Source organism: Pleuronectes platessa, chromosome 19 (genome assembly GCF_947347685.1).
Source record: "Pleuronectes platessa chromosome 19, fPlePla1.1, whole genome shotgun sequence".
In the NCBI taxonomy this organism is placed as follows: Eukaryota; Metazoa; Chordata; class Actinopteri; order Pleuronectiformes; family Pleuronectidae; genus Pleuronectes; species Pleuronectes platessa.
The window spans coordinates 696784-720611 of NC_070644.1; the positions used below are offsets into that span (position 1 = coordinate 696784).

The following is a 23828-nucleotide window of genomic DNA, read 5'->3' on the forward strand; positions in this document are numbered from 1 at the left end:
GACAGGAGGATATCAGGTGTCGGAGTCAGGTGGACTGTTTATTAAAGAGATCCACGATATGGATTTATCCAGCCAATACCGATAATTACATGACCGATAGGGATAATAATTTCCACTTTTCTTAAAAATAAATTCTTATCCTGCACGTGTTAACAGCAACACTCTGTTTGCCAGAACCATTCAGATCAGCCAACACTGTCCCTTTGACTGAATCCGTCCAATTTACACTTGAGTGTAAAATTGTAAAATATAGTAAGCAAATATGGATGAATTAATATCCCATTGTTAACACAAAGAAAACAGTTCTGACACAGTTCTTAGTGTTCCTATAGTTTTTTTAGTGAAGCACATCAGAAAACTTCAAAAAACTTAAGGTGGTGGGGGGAAATTATTTTTCAAAAGAATTTAAATTAAATATTTTGACATCTCAAGTAAGACATGTCAGTGTATTAATATAGTAATTCAGATCAAAATTATGTGCATTGAAAAATAAAAGGCCATTATAGAACTGAAAGCCTGATCAAAACTGACTAAAGCACATGCAATATTGTTCTCAATAAAGAAAAGGAAAAGGTTGAGGGTAGCTTATGTACTTTTAGTAGTGAGAGTAAGGAAGGTTTCTATATACTTTGGCCTTCATGTAACCTTTCATTACATTACATTTCATTTAACTGACGCTTTTATCCAAAGCGTCTTACAATAAGTGTTTCAACCATGAGGGTACAAACCCAGAACAAGAATCAAGAAGTACTATTTTCTTCAAGAAAGCCAATCTACAAAGTGCTATAAGTAAGTGCCATTTAAGCTACAAAACAAAATTATTTGTATTATAATGAGTGGTTATTTGACTTACTATTACACTTCTATCATCTCGAACCACTTTGCCTATTCTCCTCTGACCTCTGACATCAACAAGGTATTTTCGTCCACACCACTGCCGCTCACTCAATATTTTCTCTTTTTAGGACCATTCTCAGTAAACCCTAGAAATGGTAGTGTCTGAAAATCCCAGTAGATCAGCACTTTTTGAAATACTCATACTAGCCGTCTGGCACCAACAACCTTGCCACGTTCAAAGTCACTTATATCCCTTTTCTTCCCCATTCTGATGCTTGGTTTGAAGTTCAGCAAGTCGTTTTCACCGTGTCTAAATGCATAAATGCATTGAGTTGCCATGTGATTGGCTATTTGTTTTAACAAGCAATTGAACAGATGTGCCTAATAAAATGGCCAGTGAGTGTAGTTAGTCTGAACCACTTCATATAACAATACTACTAAACATGCATTAAAATTGTATGGTTTCTTTGCACTTATAAAAGTTTTTTTGTGTAGCAAGGGTTTTCAGACCAATTGCAGGAAGTTCAGACAGCAAACAAGCAGAAGTGGCGGCTGTGGCTGAGGGGTAGAGCGGTTGCCCTCCAACCTGAAGGGCGGCAATTCAATCCCCAGTCTTCCCCATCTGCATGCTGAAGTGTACTTGGGCAAGATGCTGAGCCCCGAATTGCCCCTAATAGAACAACAAAGTGCTGCTAATAGATGCACTGCATGCATGTATGTGAATAGGTGTATGTGAAACATCATCGGACTAGAATAGCGCTATATAAATACAAATGACCCATCCTGCAGGATGCCTGTAGTCTTGGACTCTGACAATATAAATGTTTGAACATCGTGGACGTTCATTTTAATGGTAGTGGTAACACCATAAAGATATTACAGTGGCAATGAAAACAACGAAATGAAGAGATTCATTCATTTTCTGCATTAAAATGGAAAAGTGCTTTTTTTAATGCACTGTATAAAGGCTGGTGAAAACATTAACCGAATTGACAAATTCAAAATCAATCCACTTAGATGCAGTTGGATTCAAGAAAGTTGACAACCCACCTCAAGCAACTACAAACATAAAATTCTATACTTAAAAAATCTATGTATCAGCATTCATAAACTACTGGTCTAACATACATCAGTCATAGGGGACTGTATATTTATAACTGCTCTTACAATTATAAAAACATTAATAAGAAAAACATCATAACTTCCAAAAACATTTTCAATGCAGCTTATAACAGTGCTTTGACAGTGTGGTATTAGAAGTTTTAAGTTAAAGACCTGAATACTTCATCCACATTTGATACAAGCAACCCTGTTCAACCAAAAACACTTATTTTTATTTTTTGTTATCAATTAATCAAAAATAATTTGTATTTCCCATATTTACAAAATCAGTTTGTCTCATAGGGCTTAACAAGGTGCGACATCCTCTGCCCTAAACCCTCTTCAAGAGTAAGAAAAAAGTAACACGAAATACTACGAAACCCCTTTTAACAGGAGAATACAGAAAAACCTAGATACCTAAAAGGGAGGCACATGTGAGGAATCTCTCTCCCAGGGAAGACGGACGGAATCCCAAACCTGTGATACTTTGATTTATTGCCTAATTTTCTCTCGGTGAATCACTGGTATTTTTCGATTTTCTTAACAGCCAACAGGCAACGTTGTTAGGCTTAATTAAAGTTATTTTATAAATAGAAAACGGTGTAAATGTTAAAGCTCAAAACGTATAAGGTCGATACAGACTGAGGTTACACATTTTCAACCACAGTACTCTTTTGCACGCTATTTAATGCAGGCTATTATTGAAAGTTATATATTTTTTAAATGAGCTATAATGTTACCTAATGATTCTCTGATCTGGGACAACATGGGGCCATGTTGAATGTCTTGATGATTTATCGGCGGTTGGCCTGACTTCACCATATCATAAACCGATCTTTGTTATTTCTTTGTTTATTGAGCTTATAATGAGAGTCGTTACCATGCTACCATTAGCCAGTCAGAATAATGGATAATTGAATCTACGGCAAAGAAGCTAAGCGTTGTAATCAATGAATAGTCACTTACCTCCGACCCAACCATGTAAAAGTCCCCATCTTGTTCCAATTGAAACTTAACTGGCTTCTGACCAAATGTTTTCGTTAGAGCCAATTGCATCTTTACGTAGTCGTTAAGTAGCTAACTGTTAAGTAGCCCTCTCTTCTTAAGATGTGTTCGGGGCTTTCGGTAAAGATGGTGTCTCCTCAAATGTAGTGTTCGATTAAGCTTTCTATATTTAAAAAACAAACTACAAATATGGCAGCTCGACAAAAATAAAATGAAATTGAAACAAAATTTCCCCAGGAAACTACAAAACCGCTATATGCTTAACAATATACGTTTTTTTAACACGTCGAAAATGTGACATGTCATGATTATTCTAAGTTTTTTCTGAAAACCATGAACGCATCATTGCTATTGCTCTTCGTTCGTTTCAAGGTAGCAAAACAAATTGCAGAGAGCATTACCTCCCCCTAGTGATATAAAGTGAGATCAGATTAGATACTCCTTTAGGGAAGACAAAGTCTGCGATGTTATTGGAATAAAATTTTATTTGAATAAAATTTAATTTAATACAATAAATTAATTTCATTGCGTCATCATCACTACGACAGGAATGAAAACCCACACATCTCACTATAGTAACACAATCATTAGCGGGTAAAACTAGCAGTGAAGTATTCAAATAAACCGTGATCACTATCCAATATTCATAAAGGTAGGTGTAGAAAATAGAAATGGAGTAGAATTAGAGAAAAGGTTTGATGCAACAAATTAGGGGAAGTGTAGAATGTTAATAGTAGAATGATTTAAGAAGGTAAAATTAGATCAGACCATCAATGACATAAACATAGTAATATGCAGCACTATTGTAGGAACTGCAAAATATAGTACCATGCATATACAAGAATCCACCAATGCAATAAAAATACAAATAAGGCATTGAAATTATTTAAGAATGCACACAATTTTCATAATTTAATTGATTACAAAAGGAGAAAGGGAGTTGTTAGGAATCGTATTAAAAGAACTAAGAAATATTAAGAGAAATAATATATCGTGACTCAATGGTTACATCAGTTGAATATGGGGGTATTATTAAAAGAATTGGCAGAAATTTAAAAGAATACGGATATCCTATTATAGAATAAAGGTGGAACATATTCTTAGAAAATAAGAATAAAGCTGAATTACTTGCAAGGACATTTGTAATACAATTCAGAGAACATTTTTCATTTTTAATTAGAACAGAACTAATCAAAAGAATATAGTGTTGACTGAAAACTTTCTGATCCACACTTAAGTTCAGAAGGTGGCGGTAATGCGTATAGAGGTTGTTTGCCAACCGCTCTCCAAAAACCTGACATAGAGAAGAAGAAGAAGAAGAAGAAGAAGAAGAAGAAGAAGAAGAAGAAGAAGAAGAAGAAGAAGAAGAAGAAGATTAAGGAACCCCAATGCGCATGTGCAGTACAAGCTCTACACTCCATTCACCAAAATGGCGACATTGACTGTAAATCGACCACCGTTCGGGGGCTTCAATTTCGAAAACTCCAAAAGGTAGGCACTCACGGTCAGAATGACTACACTGCATCTAATTAATTCGATATGTTTAACCTTTTGTAACAGATTGTTTGTGTCATGCTTTAATACGTATTCCAAGCAATGTTATCTCGTGTGAACTAGGCTTCTACACAATGACTCAGGCATTTCTCGGCGCTAGTAACGTTATCACTGTTAGGATTCACGTTTTCTCTAGATTATATTTTAAAACTTGTAGACTTTACTTTTGTCATGTTATCTTAGAAATCAAAGTTTCTTGTTAAATCCAAATACGCAATTTCATCACGTCTGATCGAGTAAATACATAATGGATTTATTGTATGAGGAATTTCTTTAATATTTTAGCATACGATATTAACACCGCAGTAGAGCGGAAGTAGTTGGACAGTACCGTGTGTGCGACTCATTTAATGACAGAACTGCTAATAAACATCAAAAACTACAGTTTTCACTACTGACACACGGAGGGGCCATATTGGATTTCGAAGTCGTGGTTGGTGAGGGTCCTCCGAACTTCCGAGTCAAAATTCTGATCTGAGGGTAGGGCTGGAGAGAGAGACTGCAGCCAATTTGAAGTGGTGATATGTTGTCTTTTATCCAGATGTTGCTGGTCGGTTGCAGACTCGGTCGCAGATTCGTCATTTTCACAAAGCGCCTGTGTGTGAAGTGCGGTGATTTACTGAAGATGTCGTTTAAATAAAAATCAAACAAAAACCTATCACGAGTTAATGTAATGTATCCGTGTCAACATCACGTTTCATATGGGTAAAAAAATAAACATCCTACGAAAAACTTGAACAGGATTCGAAACGACGTGCCGAAGCAGTAGAAGCTTGTGGCCTGATGACGAACTAAGTACGCCACTGAGGCGCTGAGATGTTCGGTGAGCTTCACCAAAATGAAGCGTTTTTAACTGTCAGCTGTGTAACACAAGACGTGGTTTAAGGAAACTCAAATGTTATCTGGGGATAGTCCAAACATAGATTAAACGGTGCAGACTTAATAACAGGCTTCACAAACGGATGCTCATCGTTCATAGAAGACACAGGGAGTTCTGAAGAATATACAGCCATGGCCAGCTCCACGCAATCTACCTTCGGTTGATGCTGGTGAGCATTACAATGCACACAACAAACAGGTGTCATATGAAACATCCTCACATTAACAAGGTGAAATCTCATGCCATGTTTTTGTGAGTAAAGTTTGTGAACATGCTTTTATTGGATGTTAAGCTTCATAAATGCATCTTAATCTTAATGTGTCCTATCGCTGCTGGTTAAAGTCAGCAGACATGATTTTAGAAGATACTGGATGTTCTCAATGATGAGGTTCAGTCATCTGAGAATGAAAACAACCCAAACGCTCCTCAGAAAACAGGTGTTTGTTTTTTGTAGTTTCTCTAATGCAAGTGTTGTTTATCTGTGTGTGATCGAGTGTGTTGTCAACATGAAACGTGTGATGAGGCAAATTTGAAAAACTATCTTAACGTCTTCATTGTCGAACAATGTGTTGTGTAGTTCTTCTCTTCTGGCAGTTGAATACTTGCTTTGTTGGAGCTGTGTCAGTCGAAGGAGTAAATAAAGTACCCTGTGTGACTATAAAAACACTTGCAAAAAATAGTCACATTAATATTTAGCCCCCCCATTTAAGTCCACCAAATTTAAGCTGCAGGTGGACTTATTGGAGCTGTGCATGGCTCCCTGGTGTCTGCCTCCCAGTTGTTGGCGCTGCGGCTGGGCTGTGCGCCTTCTCTTGGATGTGGAGCTGTCTGGTCTCTGCGTCCATAGCCAGGGATTGTTTGTGTTTATTTATCGGAAGTCATATAATCATTGTAATATTTAACAATATCACATGTTTTCCTAATATCGTTTAGTCCTATCATGCACTGCAAATTGTGTACAAAGCACAAAGACGGATAATGCCACTAATCTTATTAGATTAGAGATGACAGAAATAGTGATTGGAAATATGTCATGATATATATCGACTGATATGAAAAATATATAATTGTGATCAAATTTGTTTCCTTATCGCCCAGATTCATACAAATAGAAGACAGTGAAAGAGATGTCTGGATAGTTTGTGGTTGATAAAAGCTGACAAAGTGTTGATCTCATCAGCAGAGTTGCTGCGTCTGTTCCACCTCTAGCCTGAATAATGCAAATGATTTTATTTGATGTTCGGAAAACCTTCTGCTGCATTGTTCAGGTGTGAAAGGCTGAGATGGTTAAACTCTGTATCCAATTCCCCAGATTTCACCCGCAGGTCCTGTCTAATAAACGGCTAGAGGGCGAAACTATGGGTGGGATAAAACAGCAAAAATAAATGGGGGGCAGAGAGAGTAGTGGTATAGCAGCATAACTAAGCGATGGTTCATAAAACTAAACGGTTGGTTGTTATACATTTACAGTCATTCAATTATTCAAATGTTTGTTTTATTTCTTTTTTCAGAAATGCTGCTTTGGAAGGTGCAGTGAACAAAGTGGGATGCAGTTTACCCGCCGCTCGAAAAACTGGAACTACCATCTGTGGTATTGTCTTCAAGGTTAGTGACAGAAACTAGGCCATTTAAAGGGGACCTATTATGCCCATTTTACCACAAGTTGATATGGTTCCTTGGGGTCTTAATGAAATGTCTGTAACATATTTTGGTCAAAATACCACAAGGATCATTTAAAACGGCACCCTTTTTACCCTGTCTAAAACAGCCCTCCTCAGTGTGACCTGTTTTGAGTGCCTGTTCCTTTAAAAGCTAATGAGCCAGCTCCCCCTCACCCCTCCTCCCACCTCCAAGAGATACGAGCGCCCGGATTTATGGCTATCCATTACCTTTGTAGAAATATGGCTACTTGAGACGAAGATACAATCTTGCAACCATATCGTTTTGAACCAGAGTCAGGCGGGCCGAAGCCTGCCTGCAACAGCCCCAGCGCGTCGACAGGGGACACGGGGAATGGGGTCTCCGAGTGATGGAAAAGCGACCCTCAGACAGGCATAGCCTCGGGAGGAACTCGGGGCCTACCGGGGCGCACACCAACAGACTTTTGCCAATTCTTTCCGGGACATGCCTTCAAATATGAATTCAATCCATTTCGCTCTTGTGTCTTCTGAGGCTGGGACGTTATGTACAGATCTGTGCGGATCTTACAAGGCCATGTAAGAGACATCCATTTCATTGTGACGAGAGAATGATACGGAAGCTTATTCGCAGTCACTCAACCATGACGTCTCTGACATAGAGGAACCATACAAAATCACGGGAGTTATTTTTTTTCCAGGGTTTTGGGTCGGTAGACATGCCAGATACCCAAATTAACGTGTAGAAGCACTAAAAAAGTGGAATTTTCATAATATGTCCCATTTAAGTCCTTTGCGTCTTTAAATGTAGACACACGGATTACATTAAGGTTAGTAGGTTTTAGAGCCTCAGTCTAGCTTCTTGTTGATTCCATGGTGTAAATGTAGGACTGCAACTAATTATTTTTTTTAGCTCGATTAATTTGTCCCTTTTTTTCAGATTAATTGATTAACTTGAATAATAACTAAAACTAGGGCTACGTTGTAGCACTAACGGGCCCGAGCACAGGCGATTTCAAGTCTGTTGTGGTCGGGGAAGAGAGCGTGATCGATGAACAAGCGCACGTCTCTGCCTTGCGTGCATTTTAAGCTCTGCAGCAAGGATAAACGCTTCACTTCCTGTAGCCAGCAGGTGGCGCTATGATTTTAAGTCATGGTGTCTTTGTAGATGTCATCTTGTCGCGACTCTTGTCTTACATGTCTAGTTTGGACTCGATTGGACCAAATATGTCCAAGATACAGAAGCTCGTGTTTTGATGGCTTGTGATCAGACTTTGACGCCACGCCACGGTCACACCGTCTGAGTAGAAATGTATCTTTTAATAATTTTTTATCTCCATCTTGTTGTGATGACACTCATCTCAAATTTAAGTTGATTTGATGAAAGCCCTACCACAAGTACATCAAAGTAAAAGTGTGGAATATGGGCAAAAGGGCCTCCAAATTCAAAATGGCTGGCTTCCTGTGTGGTGTAGCATATCTGTTCAAGAGACTTATTTCTTTGTCATGAAAAGACACTCGTCCCTATGTATTTTTGTAGATGTAGAGCAATCGTAGTGCCGGGGCTGCCCTTTAGGGGGCGCTAGTCAGTTATTTTGCCACGCCCATTCCTTAAATCCATCTGAATATCTTCAGGGGGGGGGGGCTGTTGATACACACATGTAGTTTGAGGGAGATGGACCCATGAACACGGAAGTTAAAGCGTTTTCGTGTGTCATGGTGAGTTGAACTTTGATGACACGCCATTAATAATCCGCATGATGAAAAGTCACAGTAATCGTAAGCCTACATTATCAATGTCTTGAGACCCATTTGACACAGTTTGACATGGTTTCACAAAGTGGATGAAGAGAAATACATCCAAGTGTAAAATGTACCAAAAACAAGACATTTCCTGCTGCCACCAGGAGACGCTGTGATTTTAAGTCACGATTTCTGTGTAGATGTCTTCAGGTCGCGACTCTTGTCTTACATGTATAGTTTGGAGTCGATTGGACCAAATATGTCTGAGATAGAGAAGCTCGTGTTTTGATGGCGTTTCATCTAACTTTGACGCTACGCCACGGTCAGACGGTATGACGAAAAGTTAATCTTTCAATTACTTTTTATCTCCATTTTGTTGTGATGACACTCGTCTAAATTTTAAGTTGGTATGCTGAAAACTCTACGAGAAGTACATCCAAGTAAAAATGTGGAATATGACCAAAATGGCCACTTAATCCAAAATGGCGGGCTTCCTGTTAATTTTTTCATAATGGTCCGTGAGGCTTTTTTGTGCATCTGGTCATGATATACAACTGTCTTGATTTTCGTGAGGATCGGTGAATGCTAAATGAGGGGCTTTTCCGTAGGTGGCGCTGTTGAGCCATTTTGCCACGCCAATTTCCAAATACTCCAGAATACGTAAATTTAAACCACTTTCTAATTTACTGCAAACTTTTACAACTTTTTGAGCATGTTTAAAAATTCTCAGAATAATCCTTTCAATTTCAATAGGGCCTCTCACCAGAGGTGCTCGGGCCCTAATAAGAATCATTTCAATTTCAATAGGGCCTCTCACCATTCGGTGCTCGGGCCCTAATAAAAAACGAAAGCTACATTTCACCCTTTGCATCAGTTTATTAAAAAAAAAACTTAATTTTCTTGTAAGATGCAGTGTCTAAATATGTTACAGATCTCTGCGACTTCATTATGATGGTAACTCCACTTTTAGATGCCTACAATTTAATTGAAAGTCATAATCCATGTGCTAAATGTCTTAAATCCAAATAAATTCCAGATGCCATATGTACCTTAATACTAGTCAAAATGGTGTTGTAGATATCATGAACTTGTAATTCTAGATATCTCAAACTGGATTTGAAAGTTATAATTAGGGCTGTCCAACAATAAAATTTATCACAGGGTAGCCGTGAATTATCAGCATTTCAAAAAGCACGAAAAATCACAATTTTTCTGTATATTGTTTTGGGAATGGAAATATGTCAGAAGGTGGATACATACATTTAACATTGTTATTTTTATTGATGACAATCCAAATAATAGTTAAGATTGAAAAATAAAATCAAACTAAAACATATCACACCATAACTATATTTGGCTGTTTCTTTGCTATGCCTCTGAGCAAACATAGGTTGAAGTTATTAAGAGATGTGTATATATATATATATATTTTTTTTTTTATATCAGACTCAAAAAGATCTTAAACAATTGGGGCATCTTAGCTTTTTTATTCATTTTTTTTAAGCAAATATTGGATGGTTGAATAAAACTTTACTTTTATTTTATAAAATAGATTTTTACATGACAGTGGGCTGTACATTAAAATAGACCCAACTAATTGACTACAACTATTTTTAAAATTGATTTTAATCGATTAGTTGTTGCAGCCCTACATAAAAATTATTTAAGATATGCTGTTGGAGCTTCTATGCAATAGCTAATATATAAGGAATAGTTCACTCAAAAATGAAAATTCACTATCTACTCACCCCTATGCCGATGGAGGGGTGGGTGAAGTGTTTGAGTCCACAAAATACTTATGGAATTTCGGGGGTAAATGGCATTACAGCCAGCTGTGAGGATATCCTAGGACATTTAGGCTAAAAACATGGTTTAAATGACACAGTTTTGAGTGGAATTTGAATGTCTGGACTTACGGACACTTGGAAGACCCCACAGGAGCAGTATGTTATAATGTTGCACGGTGTATCGATACTAGAAGGGTACCGCGGTACCCTTACGCTAAAAACAATAAAATGCTGCATATTTTTTGTATCGGTACAGTGCATCTATTCACAGCACTTTGTTATTCTATGGGGGGGCCATTCGGGGTTCAGCATCTTGCCCAAGGACACTGAGTGAGGGCTGCCTGCACGCATTGACTGCAAGGGCGGGGCTGCCCAGCTCTCACACATGCAGCAGGCAGCCCTCACTCATTGTCCTTGGGCAAGGTGCTGAACCCCGAATGGCCCCCCATAGAATAACAAAGTGCTGCGAATAGATGTACTGTACGAATGTGTGTGGGAATGTAAAACTGTACTGTAAAGCGCTTTGAGTGGTCATCAAGACGAGAAAAGCGCTATATAAATACAAAACCATTTACTAACAGCGAGTGATCTCAGAGGAGACATGGCCTCATGTTCAGGAGCTCTTGCCGACCGTCCTCGGCTTGTTGAAAAAAAGGATGCCAGAAGTGAGATCTGGAAGTACTTCGGATACGAAGCAGACTGTTAAGGAAAGCCCATCAACACAAAGAGACCCGTCTGTAAAACATGCTTCAAATCCACTCAGGCAAAGGGAGGCAACAGGTAAAATATGGCTAAGCACCTCTCAGACAGACACCCGAACCTTTCAGAGAGTTCAAAGAACGACAGGTTAGCAAATGTGATTATAAACATTAACACCCCCAAGCTCACCCATATACAGCCTAACAAGAGTAGCCTTAGCCTAGTTTAGCGACAAGCGATTTTCCGCATCACAGAATTTGTACGATTTTTTTAGTACAATGATCATAATGCAGTGATTCTCAAACTGTGTGGCACGACCAGCGGGGAGACATAACAGGTGGGGCGCGCGACCGCGAGGGGGAAATGTGAGACGGAACTAATGTTATAGCAGAACTAATGTTTTGACATCCGCATCTCTTTAACAGCGGAACACTAAAACAGGCCCCGGGGCCCTGCCCCCACTCACCCGCTCAGAGAGAGTTAGTGTTACTATAAGGGTGTAAATAGTTCTAAAAGTGTGTAAATAGTTCAGTTGTATTCAGTTGTAATAAGTGCAATAGTTGCAAGTGTGAATATTCACAATTAAAAGTTATGCCAGACAGACTGGCTGTCTCATTGTTCGTCATAGTGTGATGACGTGTGTATGGTCCAAAGGTATGTGGTGGCATGTTTTTCATTGTTGTTTTTCAATAAAGGGGAGAAAGTGCCCTTTTAATTATGTGTCCATCTTTTATCTACCTAACCCACATAGCTTTAGGTTTTTTTCACCTCAAACACACATCTGTAAAATTATTTAACTCCTACTCATGGAAATAAATATGTATATAGTCAGATACGGATAATAGGCCTACATAGCCGTGTTTAATCAATGCTATGATGTCACCATGTAGTTTCATTAATATCTTGCTGTAGGCTAATACTAATATGGATGCCATTTGTTAAGTGTTCAAAAAGCTGGGCAGGAACAAGCTGGTAAAAAAGGGAACCTTACAGATGTTTTATTTGTTACTATCATAGATAAATATACCAGTATCGTATTTGTGGTATTGTATCGTATTTGTGGTATCGGGTATGGTGATATCTTGGTAGGTATTGTATCAAAGTCATCATTTTGGTATCGTGACAACCCTTGTATGTTATCGTTTGTTTGTTATTTTATGTTTGAAGAATTAGTCACCATTTACTTAAATTGAATTGAAGTAACACTGTTTACCCCTGAAACTACTAGTGGACTCAAATTTCACCCATCCCAACAATCACTTGCTTATAATAAACATCATAAAAATCTGTCCCCTAGAAATTATGAACATACATTAATCAAATGGTTAATCAGAAAAATTATCTATCTTGCAATGAAAGTGAAAAAAACTAACCTTTTCATGGATCACAGTTGTGACATTTTGGGGTATTCCTGTTCACTAACAAACAAACAAGGAGACACACAGATATAAACATAACCTTGGTGGAGGTAATAAAGCATGGTATATTATAAGGGTGGCAATGTTGGCTTATAATGTGACAGAAGTTAGAGATTTCAAAGTAATGTCTTCATATAACCTTTTCACAGTAAACATTTGGACCTGCCGCCGTAGGCCTGTTGAGGATCAAGTTCTGTTATCAAGTTGTAACATGTTATCAGAAGTTTGTAGATGAGTTGTTTCATTAGTTTCACTCTGCTGTTTGTTACTGTGGCTGAGATGTGTCACACAAGCAAATTAAGTCAAAAGGCTAATGTTAAAGCGACAACACAACTGCAGAGGCCACAACATGAATGCAAAAGTCACAACATGTAAACACAATCATGGCAGTAGTGAGTGAGAACAAATGTTGGCAATGAACAGAGCAGAGTTTGTCACTCGAGGGTGTCATTATTTGTGAAAACCAAGTCATCAGTCACTGCTTAAAATGTGATGCTTCTCAGTTTGAATTATTATAGGACTGGGGCTTGAAGCGCCACATTTTTATCTTTTCCTTCAGCACCTGTGGTAATGCTGATTCCATCTGTCTTTCTGAAACTGCAAAAATGAACTGCAGTCATATAGCAATGGCAAGTAAAGACCAGCTGCAGGACTTGGTCTGCAGAACTCTGGTGTGCCACCAGCTGAAGAGTTCACTTGATATTTCAAATTTCTGTAAACTTTGACACAGAACTCAGAATTGGAATTCCGCTGACAAAATGCGACTGTGTTGTGAACACCGACATTTCTGGAATTAATAACTGAATGTATTGCTATGTTGCCATGTCAGTTTTTTGAATTGTCTTTATGTATCAAATTAAAAAGCATCATATATTTACTGATTGTAAATGATGTCTTGTGTGTCCCTCCTAAGGATGGTGTTATCTTGGGAGCTGACACTAGAGCCACTGAAGGCATGATCGTGGCAGACAAGAACTGCTCGAAAATCCATTACATCTCCTCAAACATTTAGTAAGTAACAGCTGCTCAGGTTTTCATAGTTACAGCTTGTGGTTGAGTTATGTGCTCAGGACTCGCATTGTCTTTGAATTGTGTGTTTAGTGACTAAAGATTAACTTTTTGTCTTTATCGTCCAGTTGTTGTGGAGCAGGAACAGCTGCCGACACAGAGATGACAACTCAGATAATTTCCTCGAACCTCGAGCTTCATTCCCTTTCTACTGGCAGAGTGCCACGTGTGGCCACTGCTAACCGCATGCTAAAGCAAATGCTCTTCAGGTACACTTCTTAAACTGCATTAGTGTATCTTCTTTGTTTAGAAATAAGTTGAGAAACTTTTAAGTACTAAATCACAGTACTAAAAACTGAACTGCTATTAATTATTCAAAACGCAGTCTCAATTTTCTTTTTAAGTTGTGAAATAGAATGTTCAGATGTTTAGAACTTATGAAGTGCTGCTGTGTGTTTTCCAGATATCAGGGCTACATTGGGGCTGCTCTGGTCCTGGGCGGAGTTGACTGTAATGGTCCCCACATTTACAGCATCTACCCTCATGGTTCCACTGACAAGCTGCCCTATGTCACCATGGGTCTGTCTCAATCACCAACAAGCCACTGTTCTATACTCCTCTTATATTTTGCTTAGACATTGTGATGGTTTTCTGAAGAATGAACAGTATGTATGAGCTGCATTTACTTTAGGTAGCTAATTTATAACAATAGGGTAGAATAGTCAGTTCAATTAGTGCAGACTTTGACATCCATAGAGTTTTAATAAACATCTTTTGCTTTTCTATAAAATTGTTGAAACTACAAATGTCAAATTTCTAACGAACCTTTACATTTTTTTTTTTTTATATGAATTGATATTCATATCTTAAAGGTTCAGTATGTAAAATTTAGGTGAAAAAGATCTATTGTCAGAAATTGAATATAATATAATCCTGTTGATGTTTTCACTATTGTGTAATCATCTAAATTGTACCAATTGTTTTCTTAACCTAGAATAGGCCATTTATATTTAAACAAGGGCTGTCAAATGATTACAATTTTTTTTATCAGAGGGTAGCTAGATTAATCATGATTAATCACCATTTCTAAATGCCCGAAAAATCTCTTTTCTATGTATATTGATGTTGGAATGTAAAGATAAATGATAGAAGGCTAATTTATACATTTAACATTCGTTTTTTACCGATGACAAGTCCAAATGATAGTTATTAAGATTGAAAAATAAAATCCAACTGAAACATACCACACCATTATTAAATGTGGCTGTTTCTGCTATGCTTCTGAGCATAGGATGATGCTGTTTAGAACTCTTTTCCATTTTTTTTTTTTCAAACTCAAAGATAACCTTTATCCTAAACAATAAGGGCATCTTTTTTTTTGTGCAAATATAGGATGGTTGAATAAAACTTTTTTTAAATCAAACAAACAACCAAACCTTTACACAATTAAATGTGAAATCTGATTCTGAGCCCATCTGTAGAAGCAGCGTTGAGCCAGTTCACACTTAAAAAGAACGAGTTTTAAGTACAGTTCATGCAGATGAAAAGTACTGACTAACATGGTTCTTAATGAGTTCATCATCTGTTTGACATATTTTCTCAGTGTTATCTCTGTTGTAAATACATCAGTAGATAAATTGTAAATAATTGTATCAGTAACAGTAAAACATAAATCAGTAGCCTTCCAAAAAAAATTCCTGTAGGTTAAACTGGACTCACCAAACACTTTTAAACCTAATTTACCCTGAAAGACTCACTAACACAGCCTCATCTGTCATGTCACTTGGTAGTTCAGCTTCAGCTGTCGTTACCATTGCTGTAATAAGCTGATGATGACAGCTTAAGCAGCAGCAATAGATAGTTTATGACAGAGAGACACACACACACTAACATACAAAACACGTTCTACCTCTGACTTATTAATAAAAGTGTTTAGCCCATATGTAGTAGAGAGGAGTACTTCTACAAACACTGATACTTTCTCTGAGTAGATTGAATATATGGATACTGGTTGGCCACTGATCCAATTTTTCTTATTTAAAGGTTCTGGGTCTCTGGCAGCTATGGCAGTATTTGAGGACCGCTACAAGCCTGATATGGAGGTTAGTCCCCCAGTTGTATTGTATTGATGGAAATACAATAGACAATAAAGTCATAATCCCCAAAAAGTGGAAGTGACATCTGTAAAACTTCATTTTAAAGGAGGAAGAGGCCAAACGGTTGGTGCGTGATGCCATTGCTGCTGGTATCTTCAATGACCTGGGCTCCGGAAGCAACATTGACCTTTGTGTTATCACCAAGGGCAAAGTAGACTATATCCGACCCCATGATGAGGCCAACAAGAAGGGTGTCAGGTGAGGGCTACATCAGTCAGTACAGTTGCATGCACAGTAATAAACTATTATTGCTTTGTAATGTAAATTGCAGATTCTGTTTGGATAGTCAAAGTTAATAAACCAAGGCACTCTTGCACTCTTACTCCTTATTATGTGCATGAAACCAAGCACCCATTAAACCCCCCCCCCGCTGGAAGATTCTGTAAATACAGGTATGAATTCGACCCAGTGCAGCTTGTCTACTGAGTGACAGACTGTGTGATACACTTCGCTCACACAGTCACAGTCTGCAGGACTTAACCAAGTTTGAACATCCAAAATTTAACTTAATTAGATGTATGTAACATAAAAACTACAAATTTACATAGTAAAGTTCAACCCACAAACTACTTTAGTCATTCATTTGTGTGTGGTTTCTCAATATAGATAGCTACAATTCAGTTGAATTATTATATTATATTTTACCCTTTAATTGTAGTTCATGATATCTTCAACACCAAATTGACTATTCCAGAGAGAAGTTTCTTGAATTTATGAGAATTTAAGTCAACTTGGATTATGACTAGTCACAATTAAATTGTAGATGTTTGAAACTTGAATCATCTTCCTACATATAGAATAAGTATTATACAAGAAGATACATTTTGTGAATATGGGCTATAAAATTTAAAATTTGATTGATTGATACTTCAAATAATATGCTGAAACAAATCGCACGGAAATATAACATCAAATTACACCATTCATACAACTCGCATAAGTACTGTTGAGAAAAAATAGAATGTCATCAAACCATCAATGGGGTAAAAATATAAATTTGAATTATATAAACATACTATATGTCAAAGAGTAAATGTGAAGATAACACTATCTACAAGCTTCACCACTAACAAGTAACAATAGAGGCATAAAATGAGCACGCTACAGTGAAATCGCTAAACAGTCTCCAGGGACTAAAAACACAAACAAGTCAACGTATTATAAAGGTCACAACTAATTTGGTTATGGCAGCAAGTGAGTGAATTACTCAAAGGTGTCAGATCTTGATGATTGTAGGCATCTAGTAGAAGCCATAATGGGAATGCTGTTGCCTGTCTGAGAAGTTGCATGCGCCGTTACTTTCCCTCAGCTTCTTGTACTATCGTAGATAAGCTGGGCAATTATTTTATATAATCAACTGCTCATAGTAAAAAAGTTCCCACATAGAATTTAGTCGTGAGGAGTCGGCACGTGATTAGTTGACGGAAAAAACCTACAATGATCTGAATCTTTCATTTATTATCTGGGACAGCAGGCCTCCATCTGATTGGCCAAATATATTGACATGTAGAGCGTGAATGCATTGAACATGGCACACCATTTGTTGCAAGCCAAGTGGTTTGTTATCTAGCCACTTGGCTTGCTTATCTAAAATTACCATAATTAACATGCATGGAAAAAATATCTAACCACACGTTGAATGTTTTTTGTGGCGTGCTGGTAAAAAGGAAACGTGTGGTACTACAATTAACAAGCCTCAACAAAGATTTTTTTTATGCATCTTGTTTATCCCTTGGTTTGATAGAAACATAATAATCCTATTTTCTTTGGTTTCCCCCATATAGAACTGGTGACTACAAGTACAAAAGGGGTACCACTGGTGTGCTGACAAAGGTTGTGACCCCACTGGACCTGGAGCTGGTTGATGAATCTGTACACACTATGGATACCTCCTAAAATACTTTGTTTCTTGATGTATTTCACTAATCTTCAGAATTCTTAAAACAAATGGTATTCTTTTCCATGGTTTCCAATAAAACTGTTGGAGTTGACGGACTGTCTTTAAGTTGCTTGACTTTTAAAGTTCTTGAACTTCAAATAAAAGAGGTGAATCAGTTTTGAAAAAGACAACTTGCTTAACAGCGTCTTTCTGTCAGAGCTGAGAAATGAGCTTATTGTATAAGATGATATAGGTGTTAAACACCAAGTTGTTTTTCTTTTATTGGCTGTCTAGATACAGACAGGTATGTTTTAATGCAGCTTGACCACGATGGCACTAAATTAATCATTGATGTTGTAGCAGCAATTTCTATTTTACTACTACTGGTGGCTGAGCTCGGTTTTGGTTCTGACTCGTGTAGAAAAGATGAGGAGTAGAGGTGAGTCCAGTTGGTCCCTTTGACAGTTTATTGCAGAAAGGTGGATTACAAGTTGGTGGAAACAAACTAAAAAGTTTAAAAGACATTAAACTAAAGAGTCTCTCGTAGAGCACAGTTCCCCTGGCAAACGTCACAGCACACAGTAAAAAAACTTCCTCAGCCACGCCCAGATGCTCTGGCTTAAGCCTTTTCCCCTTGGGCTTCAGCCTCTCAGGTCCAGTTCAGGTGTCCTCTAGGTGGGGGTAAAAACACCTACGGACACAGTGTCACTCATTCATTCTTACATACACACACATGCACGTACTAATAAAGAAAGATAGCATAAGAGTCAACATAAAGGTTAATTTGGCTCCTACAGATGTCTTCAGGCCCTTCTCATACAGTTTGAAATGGTTGTGATCAATGGACTAGGAGAAGTAAGTCAAAGTGTAAAACATTTAAAAAACTAGACATTTCCCTTGTCACTTGGGGAGTGCTGTGATATTCCCTAATGATAATGATCGAAGCAAGGGTTACGATTTACCGTTTCACGTAGTTGGCGTTGAGCCATTCTGTCTCAGCTAGCAAATATTGTCCTTGGGGTATGTTCATGTAGTGACTCATCGTATAGTCATGTCAAGCTAGAGGCAGATTGTAGTGAAGTTATAGCCACTTCCTGTTTGTTGGCGTTTCATCGAAGGTCACGCCATCGGCATTCAATGTAAAGCGTCACTACATAACTTCACCAGTGTCTCAAGGCTTCCCTGACCAATTTTGAGGTGGATCAAATGAAAAAGCTAGGTTTTGCATGTAAAGTATTAAACATGGTAAATCCTGTAACAGCTAAGGGGTGCCATGACTATAATAGTAGATTTGCATAAAAATATGATGTATACACTCTGGCCACTTTATTAGGTACACCTTGCTAGTACCGCGTTGGACCCCCTTTTGCCTTCAGAACTGTCTTAATTTTTCGTAGCATTGATTCAACAAGGCGTTGAAACGATGCTCAATTGGTACTAAGGGGCCCAAAGTGTGCCAAGAAAATATCCCCCACACCATTACACCACCACCACCAGCCTGAACCGTTGATACAAGGCAGGATGGATCCATGCTTTCATGTTGTCTATGGCAAATTCTGACCCTACCATCTGAATGTTGCAGCTGAAATCGAGACTCATCAGACCAGGCAACATTTTTCCAATCTTCGATTGTCCAATTTTGGCAAGAGTCTTCTGCTGCTGTGGCCCATCTGCTTCAAGGTTCGACGTGTTGCGCGTTCAGAGATGTTATTCTGCATACCTTGGTTGTAACGAGTGGCTATTTGAGTTACTGTTGCTTTTCTATCATCTCGAACCACTCTGCCCATTCTCGTCTGACGTCAACAAGGCATATCCGTCCACACAACTGCTGCTCACTGGATTTTTTTCTCTTTTTCGGACCATTCCCTGTAAACCCTAGAGATAGTTTTGCGTGAAAATCCCAGTAGACCAGCCGTTTTTGAAATACTCAGACCAGCCCGTCTGGCACCAACTACCATGCCACGCTCAGAGTTTGAACTTCAGCAAGTCAATTTCACCACGTCTAGATGCCTAAATGCATTGAGTTGCTGCCATGCGGCTGTGGCTGAGGGTAGAACAGCTGTACTTCAAGAGCCGTCTGCAGTTCGATCCCCAGTCTTCCCCTCACTGCATGCCGAAGTGTCCTGTGGCAAGATGCTGAACCCTGAATTGCCCGTCATAGAACAAGAAAGTGCTGCTAATAGATGCACTGTATGAATGGGTTTGTGAATGTAAAACTGTACTGTAAAGAGCTTTGAGTGGTCATCAAGACTAGAAACGCGCTATACAAATACAAATCCTTTTACTATTACCACATGACTGGCTGATTAGCTATTTGTGTTAACAAGAAATGAACAGGTGTGCCTAATAAAGGGGCTGGTGAGTGTGTATACAGGTGCATCTCAATAAATTAGAATATCATGGAAAAGTTAATTATTTCGATAATTCAATTCAAAAAATGAAACTCATAGATTCATTACATACAGAGCTAAATATTTCAAGTGTTTATTTCATTTAATTTAGATGATTATGGCTTACAGCTATGAAAACCCCAATTTCTGTATCTCAGAAAATTTGAATATTACACAAGACCAATAGAGGATTTTTAATACAGAAATGTCAGCCTACTGAAAATTATGTTCATATATGCACTCAATGCTTGGTCGGGGCTCCTTTTGCATGAATTGGGGGGTGGGGTTGAAACATAAGCCTTTTGGAACTCTATAATAATCCTTCACTTGCTTCAGCTGTGATGCATATATAAACCCCGCCCATGGAGATATTCAAGTTGAGTTGCAATCATGGGAAAGACAAAGGAGCCTCACAAAAGCTGAGAGAGGTGATTATTTCATCACACCTTTAGGGCCTTGGGTATAAGAATAGATTTTGTGGAAATGTTATAATCCAAGAGACACCATTGGGTGCATTATAAGAAAGTTTAAAACTTTTGATACCGCTGCAAACCTGCCTGGCCGTTGAAGAAAGACCAACATTTCATCAAGGGTCCTCAGCAACTTAGTCAGACAAACTAAGAGAAACCCTGTGTGACTGCAAGACACCTACAGGATGACCTGATGAAGGCTGGTACAAGTGCTTCTGTGGCAACTATAAGACGTGCACTGAATAAACAAGAACTTCATGGCCGGACTCCAAGACGCACTCCACTGTTGACCACAAGGAACATCAAAAGTCGACTAGAATATGCCAGGAGGAATTTGGATAAGACGATTTGTGTCACAGTTCTATGGACTGATGAAACCAAACTGGAACTGTTTGGACATATGGACCAGCGGTATGTCTGGCGTGCAAAAGACCAGGCTTATGACCAGAAGAATACCATCCCCAAGGTCAAGCCTGGAGGTGGGTCATTGACGATGTGGGGCTGTTTTTCTGCAGCAGGAACTAGCAATCTTGATCGTGTATTCAGGATTCCCAGAAATACCAGGCCATTTTAAAAAGGAATGTGACGCCCCCTGCTGACAAATTAAACCTTGGCGATCATTGAACTTTTCAGCAAGACAATGATCCCAAGCCCACCTCCAAGTCAACCAAAGCTTGGCTGACAAAAAGGTCCTGGAACGGCCAGATTTTAATCCGATTGAATATCTTTGGTGGGATTTAAAGAAGGCAGTTGCACGGAAGCCATCAAACATCGCTGAGCAATTTGAGAATGGGCAAAGATTCCGATGGAAAGCTTGTCTGCACTTACCAAAAACGTTTGTAACAAGTTATAAAAACTAAAGGATGCACCACAATGTACTAAAGCTGGGGTTTGAATAATACTGCACATGCACATTTGTTGAAGGAGTTACAACCCTAACCCTAACCCTTTTCATTTGAACTTCACAATTAAGTAAACTTCTGCTGTCAAAATAACTCAAATATGTATCAATAAATATATTTTGTTGATTGAGTTTTTTTGTCATTTATTGTCAGCACCTTTCATCCACATCACTTTAATGTCTTTTGAGGTGAGGGGGTTGAATATTTCTGATATTAAAAATCAGGAATATTCTTTTGAGGTAAAGGCGTCCCTGATGATGTTACGTGGCCTTCGTTAGCACTGGTTCTCAAAGACTGAGGTGATGGAAGGGAGTGTGGTCTTGGTGATTTTCACCACCCTCTGCAGCGATGTCTGGTCCTTAGTGGTGCAGTTGCCATACTGAATCGGGATGCAGGTGGCGAGGACGCTCTCGATGGTGCTGCGGGAAAAGTTCACCAACACCTCGGAGGATAAGCGGAGTCTTGCAAGTTTCCTAAGGAAGAAGATCTGTTTATGGGCCTTCTTGATTAGGGAGTCCAGGAGAGGTCCACAGAGATGTGGACCCCCAGGGATTTAAAGCAGGTGACACACTCAACCTCCTCCCCATTGACATGGACAGGGGTGTGTATGCCTTTCTTGTTCCTTCTGAAATCCAAGATGATCTCCTTGGTCTTTTTTGTGATGAGGGCGATGTTGTTGTTGGCAAACCACTCTGCCAGGTGCTGGACCTCTTCCCTGTAAGCCATCTCGTCGTCGTTGGTGACGAGTGCAACCACTATCATCTGCAGACTTGACAATGGTGTTTGATCCATGTACAGGATTGTGGTCGTGAGTTAAGAGGGAGCAAAGCAGGGGGCTAGGCACGCAGCCCTGCGGGAGACCAGTTGTATCACTATCATCTTTTTTCCTTTTTTCTTTGGCAAGGTGGTGCCGTATCGCCCCCTATTGGCCAGCTATTCATAACCCTTCTAAAAGTCCATAAAGCACAAAACAGTTCAGCTCACCTCAATACATCACTCATTGATTACAAATTGATCAGGAGTCTCAGATTATCAGTTGGAGAGATGTACAGATCTTTTGGCAGCACCCAGAATGAGATCCAAGTTTGGTCAGGGTGCCATCAGATACTGTGGTTCTGGATGTCTGGAAAATGTCTGGTGATGAAAAATGTATCAAAACTAGCCATAAGCCAGTATGCTTAAACTTTTAGGTTAGTGTAGTTTACCGAAAAAACTTAACTATTACATTGAGTACATGGTCAAAATCTTTATATGCATTTATTTGGATCTTAACAGTAGTACAAACAGTTACCTTTGTTACTTTAACAATATAATTATTTCCAATTCTTTACAAGGTTAGCATAAAACAACTTAAACAGAACATGAGCATGGGCTGTTTTCCATTTCTGAAAAAAACCTTAGGAAAACAATAATATTAAGGAATTAAACAGTTCTCACACCATTCCTCTATAGAAAGGGTGAAGCCATTTCTTATTGATTGTTTTTCTAGCAGCTACACTAAGTATTTTGCTTTAAATGCTTCTAGATGTAAGTGTAAAAGAGTTTGTCCCTGATAAATGTAAGGTATGAGCAAAATATGGTTCCTAAATCTGTAAACAGGGGGTGGCTTTCCCCAGAAATTTTTGAAGAGGCCACAGAGACATTGACCTTTGGCTATCAATATAAAATTAGTTAATTCCTGACTCTAAGTGAATGTTTTGTGCTAATAGATGCACTGTATGAATGTGTGTGTGATTGGTTGAATGGTAAACTGTAATGTAAAGTGCTTTGTGTGGTCAAGACAAGAAAAGCACTATATAAATACAAACCATTTACCAAATGTGAAATAATTTCAAAAGGCAAGAAATGTTCTTTGTGACGTCTCCATAACTTTGGACCTTAGAATACCAACATCTAATCACTTCATCCTTGAGTCCAAGTGAATATTTGAAACAAATTTGAAGAAATTCCTAAAAGGCATTCTTGAGATAACACGATCATGCGAATCGTGGCTCATTATCGCACCCCTACTTCCGTTGTAACGATGACAAAAGTGACTATTTTCACTTAGACTTAAGTAAACTGGCTGAAGTGACTCTGCTTAACTTTAAAAAGCCTGAAAATAGCTTATCGCTTCTTTTCACTTGAACTTTGGCGGATTTAGCTGCTTCCTCCTATTGAGCCGATTAAGATTAAAACCCGCTCTTTGTCGCTTGGGGCTATATTCTACATTAACATTTGTGAGTCTGTTGTTATGTCGGGCAATCTTTTACTCCTTACTCTCAGGAGTTTGGATTATTTTGTATATTAATTCATCAAATTTGTTAAGAAATCTTTGGTTTCCTGTTATAACACTACAGTAAAAACAAATAAAATCAAAACA

General features: G+C 38.5%; 2 protein-coding genes across 2 annotated transcripts in view; one reads left to right on the forward strand and one right to left on the reverse strand.

Annotated features, from left to right (window-relative positions):
- Window positions 1–3256, reverse strand: part of LOC128424892 (SWI/SNF-related matrix-associated actin-dependent regulator of chromatin subfamily B member 1) — a 35072-nt gene extending 31816 nt beyond the window's left edge. The window contains exon 1 of the mRNA XM_053411327.1: window positions 2905–3256. Coding sequence (XP_053267302.1) covers window positions 2905–2994 — 90 coding nt within the window. The 5' untranslated portion in view covers window positions 2995–3256. The remainder of the gene's footprint in view (window positions 1–2904) is intronic.
- Window positions 3257–4275: 1019 nt separating this feature from the next.
- Window positions 4276–17895, forward strand: psmb7 (proteasome 20S subunit beta 7). The gene is made up of 8 exons (XM_053447672.1): window positions 4276–4434; window positions 6889–6982; window positions 13575–13672; window positions 13798–13938; window positions 14133–14248; window positions 15713–15771; window positions 15872–16023; window positions 17610–17895. The coding sequence occupies exons 1-8, from the start codon at window positions 4373–4375 to the stop codon at window positions 17719–17721; spliced, it is 834 nt and encodes a 277-aa protein (XP_053303647.1). The 5' UTR covers window positions 4276–4372; the 3' UTR covers window positions 17722–17895.
- The last annotated feature ends 5933 nt before the right edge of the window (window positions 17896–23828 follow it).